This window comes from Lottia gigantea, assembly GCF_000327385.1.
Source record: "Lottia gigantea unplaced genomic scaffold LOTGIsca_8, whole genome shotgun sequence".
Lineage (NCBI taxonomy): Eukaryota > Metazoa > Mollusca > Gastropoda > Lottiidae > Lottia > Lottia gigantea.
This window is the reverse complement of record NW_008710662.1, coordinates 1,507,855-1,514,057: the sequence shown is the minus strand read 5'-3', so window position 1 is coordinate 1,514,057 and position 6,203 is coordinate 1,507,855. Positions and strand designations below refer to the sequence as shown.

Below are 6,203 nucleotides of genomic sequence, written 5' to 3'. Positions count from 1 at the left end.
AATTAAGCTAAAAACATGAAAAGTTTATTTATTGCAAATACAAACAAGCGAACAGACAAAAACAACAACAAAAGCCTAACAATATAACTAATACGTGTTCAAACTTGAACGAATATAAATCATGATGCATATTAATATCGTGGTAAACAGAATGTTACCAAATTCATCTATATGAATCATTGTTTTAGAAGCAATTTTGAAGATGGCTTTACTTTTGCTTTAGTGTTTTTGATTTTGGTACTAAATAAGATTTATAAAAGAAATTTATGAATAATATGAAATATGTAATATATATGAATGAAGATAACATTAAATTAGTATTAGATTGTTGACAAAATTCACCTTTTAACTTGTACACAAATACCATAATATTAATAATACATCCCATAATCATTTGTAGTAACTGCATAGAAGTAATTAATAAACTAATCTGTTTAGGAACATAGATTTGCATTGCTTTTAGAGCATAGTATGAGTACATGAAGGAATGGACGACGAAGTTCATGGTGTAGAACCAACGAGCAGCCGCTGCATGTTCACTATAACTATGCCATGTAAAGAGCATTACTGTAATATGGTGATACCAATGTAAAAATACCAAGGGCTTCTTCCGTAAAACGATAAAAATGGTATCACCTAACTCATAGACTTTTGACAAAGTGAACACACTTCCCCAAAATCCTGGAACTGGTCCGGAATATGCTGGAATACACACTGAATATTGGAAACTTTTATTCTTGACGGACACAATAAGTTCTGGAAGAGATCTTATGGATCCTGCTACACTGAATAAAGCTAATATGGTACTCCATATAGCTAACAATTGTCTTAAATCGAATTCAACACGGTGTTTCATGTATCGCTTGAGGCCAAAAATCACAGTTAAGTACACCATTGAATAATACACTGGGTCCATTATCCTTCGCTTGCAGTATTCCTTGAAAGCAGTTTCGTTCCATTGTTTTTCAAAATCAAACACATAGGTGTAGTTATACACTTCAATATTCATGGTAGAGGGTAGATGGTAGATCGCACCTCAAACAAGCCACGACAGAAATGTCACACATGCACTTAACACTCCCTATTTCACGATGTCTTTCATTCAACCATGGGCAATTGCCAATACATGTATATCACATTGCTTTGATTGCTCTCCACATTGACTATATCTTTCTGACCTTTTAACACTCTATGTTCCTTTTCTTCTGCCTTGTTCCAAACTACCACACGTCCTTTCAGCTTTTCTTATCTGTCTGTCGTTGACCCCTGTCTTCATTACTAATAAGGGTATTCCTAGTCACGACGAATCCTAACGTTCTGCCTTATGTCCCATCTATATTGAAAGGTATCTAAGCGTATAAACTTTGTATATGTAAGACTACACAAACAGATCACGAAAAAACACGTGGTTTATGGTGTGGCTCAAAGTCTATTTCATTTTTGTTTGATCTGCATAATCTTATTTTAAAGTATTACAACACATTATCGTTATTTAGTAAGCCTATCAGGTTTATCCCAGTATCAAAGGGGTAAATATGAAATATGGAAGCAAATGTGACCTGTTATTCACTATGAACAAATAATGTCATAATTGCAATTAACCCGTACCGCCTTATCTTTATTCCCAGCCATAATACATTTGAAAAGGGTGTTTGAACTACATTTACAATGAAATATTTCAAGACAACACCTTTGTCTCACTTGACCAGACATCCGTCTAAGGACCAGACAAAGACATTCAGACCCGATTGTAAAGATCAGTCAAAAATGTACGTTTAGACTATACCGGTACCTGAAGTCACGAACGAATGATTTCGAGTTCATAAGCAGAATTAGGTCGGTCATGAATATCAAGGGAGATAATTAGAAACGATATAGTTACCTATAGACAACAAAGAATTTTGTGCTTTGTACAATAACCTTATTAGTTCCTTCCCTTGATCTGTTAAAATTATAATTAAAATATTTTCATCATATCAGTCACCTCCCCTGAACTGTTAAAATTGATCAGTCAAAGCCCTTATTTTTTTTAGTGTTTACCTTCCCATTTGTCGTACAGTACGCTGAGCTGCAATGTCGGATGTGGGGCTAGACAGTAATGTTTATTCATCTCGACTTCAGATACCACTTTTCATTATGAAATACTCACTTAAATGATTGATGTAAATCGTCTAGTCGTTCGGATGGGACAATAAACCGATGCCCAGTGAGCTACAGTTGGAAGTCGAAAAGAGTAGGCTAATGCCGCAGAATGGTTGAATCAATATTGTATATTGTTACATTTGAAGAATAGTGGTCAAGATAATCCCTGGTAATTCAAAAAAGGGTAGGCTAATGCAGCTGTATTGGCTAAATTGTCCTCATTGCACACGGCGTTGCCCGTCTTCATTAGCCCATAAAGTGCTCGCATCGATTTTCACAATTTCAATTAGACTTCTCTGGTTAATTCCTGTAGTTCTAGGATCTTTTGCGATAGTGACACCATAAAATGCAGAGTTAAAGTGGAATTGTAACACTGGAATGGTTCACATCGAAGCTAACAGCGTCCCCGATACACATAAAAAAGTTTTTTTTAGACCAAAACTCTTAAGAATCTCTTTAATCAACATCAATATTACGGACTACAAACTTTGACCCTTTCCATCGACTGTTGACACAAGTCCGTTTACTATCTTAATAATTATATCTAATATAATTATTAGGCTTTGTAAGTTAAAGCTCGAGTTAATGTAAACTATAGACCAAAATCTAGAGTAATATGTCCTTTACCGTATCTTAAAGTTTGAACTATAGGTTTCTGCAGTTCCTTATTGAACGCTAAAACTATGTATAAGATTAACATTTATAGATTACAGTGGAGCCCCGTTTATCCGGTTGTCGATAATCCTGAAACCCCGATATCCGCACGCTTTTTACTGGGAACGGAATATTTACTATGTAAAAGTAACCGTTAATCCGATGCTCCGGTTTCCGGTTCCGCACGGCTGTGATTGGGATTCAATTATCAAATTCTATAGTAAATAGTATTCATCATCCGGTCGAGTTTTACTGTGAGTTCTTCTAACTGGCTTCCGGATTAGCGGATGATTTTGCTGGTGTTGGAAAATATGTTAAGTAATAACAGCGCCAAACTGTAGAGAAGTATTTTCTACTAAAATACTGAGCTTACCAAAACTAATATTATACTTAACACTTACTACGACTACACTCCGCTTTTTAACAGGCACTTTTGAAACAAATTTAGGTTGATCAAGTGGATAAAAAGAAGACGTTCATATATACTATTTCAGATACCTTTTCAAGTATAATTTTGTTTATTAATGAAAATTGTGCAACTATCCCTTTAATAACATACGACTCGTCAAATCATCAGCTGTTGAAATCAAAATCTCAAAAGCACTCTATGTGAAAATTGAATGATAAAAAGAATTACAATTGATTTGAGTAGACAATATTAACAAATTTTAATCAAAGATTCATAAGGAAAACAATTTATATGTATATTATATACATTTGAACTAAATCAATAGCCTACTTTTAATTCATTAAAAACGTTTGAATTAATATTTTAAGTCTTTATAACGGAGCACAATTTTAAATGACAGCTCAAAAATGAAATGAAATGTTTTACGTCCTACTTTTCTGCACCATCTGGGCTAATGAAGTCGGACAACGCCACGCCGTGGAAAGGGGAAATTTTGGGTTAATTGTCCCATCCGAACGACTAGAAGCTTTTTCAATGTCAGCTCCTCTTACCTGCATCACTGACAGGGGGAAAACGGGTTGAAATATAGTATGAAATTTTTATTTAAATTAGTTATATTTACGTTGTGATAGATGAATTACACATACAGTTAAGCTTGAATTTATAACTATTAATCTACACAAACAGGTATGCTTGAACTTATAACTATAAAATTACATAAACATATGCTTGAATTTATAACTATAAAAACTACACAAACAGGTATGCTTGAATTTATAACTATAAAAAGTACACAAACAGGTATGCTTGAATTTATAACTTAAAAAATTACCCATACAGGTATGCTTGAATTTATAACTTAAAAAATTACCCATACAGGTATGCTTGAATTTATAACTTAAAAAATTACCCATACAGGTATGCTTGAATTTATAACTTAAAAAATTACCAATACAGGTATGCTTGAATTTATAACTTAAAAAATTACCCATACAGGTATGCTTGAATTTATAACTATAAAAATTACCCATAAAAGTATGCTTGAATTTATAACTATAAAAATTACCCATACAGGTATGCTTGAATTTATAACTATAAAAATTACCCATACAGGTATGCTTGAATTTATAACTATAAAAACTACACAAACAGGTATGCTTGAATTTATAACTATAAAAATTACCCATACAGGTATGCTTGAATTTATAACTATAAAAATTACCCATACAAGTATGCTTGAATTTATAACTATAAAGTTACACAGACGGGTATGCATGAATTTAAAACTCTAAAACTACACAAACAGGTATGCTTGAATTTATAACTATAAAAACTACACAAACAGGTATGCTTGAATTTATAACTATAAAAATTACCCATACAAGTATGCTTGAATTTATAACTATAAAAATTACACAGACGAGTATGCTTGAATTTATAACTATAAAAATTACCCATACAAGTATGCTTGAATTTATAACTATAAAGTTACACAGACGGGTATGCATGAATTTAAAACTCTAAAAACTACACTTGGATATTGATAAACTTTAGTTTATTAACAGATTCATCTCCTAAGGTGATACAGTCGTATAATTACTTACCAGCTGATACTGACAAGGCTTAACTTGAGCCTATTCAATTGGAATATAGATTAGATAAATTCAATACAACTGCTACAAGGCCTTATAAATAAAAATTGAAGTAATTTGACAATATAATAGGCGATAACTCTACAAATCAATTAATGAAAAACCAAAGATTGTAGGTTAGTCCCCTTTTCATTATAACGATTTAAAATGAAATTATGAAATGAGATTTTGCACATCCTGCAATAAATAAATCGCTCTATACATATCTTACTCAGTTTTGATGCGTTTTGAAACCCTCGGTCTAATATAAGATTTACAGAAGAAATCAGCGAACAATATTAGATATGAAACATACATAAGAGACGACAAAACTAAATTCATATCAGATTGTTGACAAAATTCACCCTTCGATTTATACACAAATATCATAATATTAATAATACATCCCATAATCATTTGTAGTAACTGCATAGAAGTAATTAATAAACTAATCTGTTTAGGAACATAGATTTGCATAGCTTTCAGAGCATAATATGAGTACATGAAGGAATGAACGACATAGTTCATAACATAATACCACTTTCCAGCAGCAGCATGTTCCCCATGCATAAGATATACATTTATCACAACAGTTATATGGTGATACCAATGTAGAAATATTAATGTCTTCTTTCGTAACACTATGAACAAAGTATCTCCAAATTCTAATACTTTGGAAATTGTAAAAAGACTTCCCCAGAATCCTGGAACTGATCCGGAATATCCTGGAATACACACTGAATATTGGAAACCTTTTTCTTTGACTGCCACAATAAATTCTGGCAGAGATCTTATAGCTCCAGCTACACTGAACAAAGCTAATATGGTGCTCCACATTGTCAGAGGAATTCTTAACTTGAATTCTTCACGATGTTTCATCCTCCGCTGCAGACTAAAGATTAATATTAAGTAAATCAGCGAAAATATAAGCGGGTGATGCCAGTTGTCCTTACAATATTCCCTAAAAGAGCTTTCATTCCAGTTTCTTTCAAATTGAAAGACGTAAGAGTAATTATCATACACTTCAAACTCCATTTCAATGAATCACAAAAATCTCCAAATACATGTATAGGTAATTAATAGTAGATGTTAACACAGTCCGCTATATATCGATATATATTCGACTGTTTATGTAAATGATCTTTTGATTCGTTGAACAGTGCATATTCCTTGATCCGCTCTGTGGGACGACACGTTTTGAATATACAGTTTCCATGGAGATAATATTGTTCATTGAAATCTGTGACACACACGAATCTATAAAAACTGCACTACATATTTTACCAATCCAATCTCCTAATTAATACTGGGAGTGTCAGTGTACAGTAACATTATTCAAACATTATAAGGGGCAGACATACGCATTA

At 32.6% G+C, this 6,203-nt stretch overlaps 2 protein-coding genes across 2 annotated transcripts; both read right to left on the bottom strand.

Annotated features, from left to right (window-relative positions):
• Positions 1–1,335, bottom strand: LOTGIDRAFT_210971 (hypothetical protein). The gene has a single exon (XM_009066900.1). It carries the CDS (start codon positions 1,007–1,009, stop codon positions 209–211), a length of 801 nt encoding a protein of 266 aa, XP_009065148.1. The 5' UTR covers positions 1,010–1,335; the 3' UTR covers positions 1–208.
• A 2,583-nt stretch (positions 1,336–3,918) lies between these two features.
• Positions 3,919–5,871, bottom strand: LOTGIDRAFT_155331 (hypothetical protein; the record flags this gene model as incomplete). The annotated part of the gene is made up of 2 exons (XM_009066899.1): positions 3,919–4,453; positions 5,069–5,871. The coding sequence occupies 2 exons, from the start codon at positions 5,869–5,871 to the stop codon at positions 3,919–3,921; spliced, it is 1,338 nt and encodes a 445-aa protein (XP_009065147.1).
• Positions 5,872–6,203: the final 332 nt, after the last annotated feature.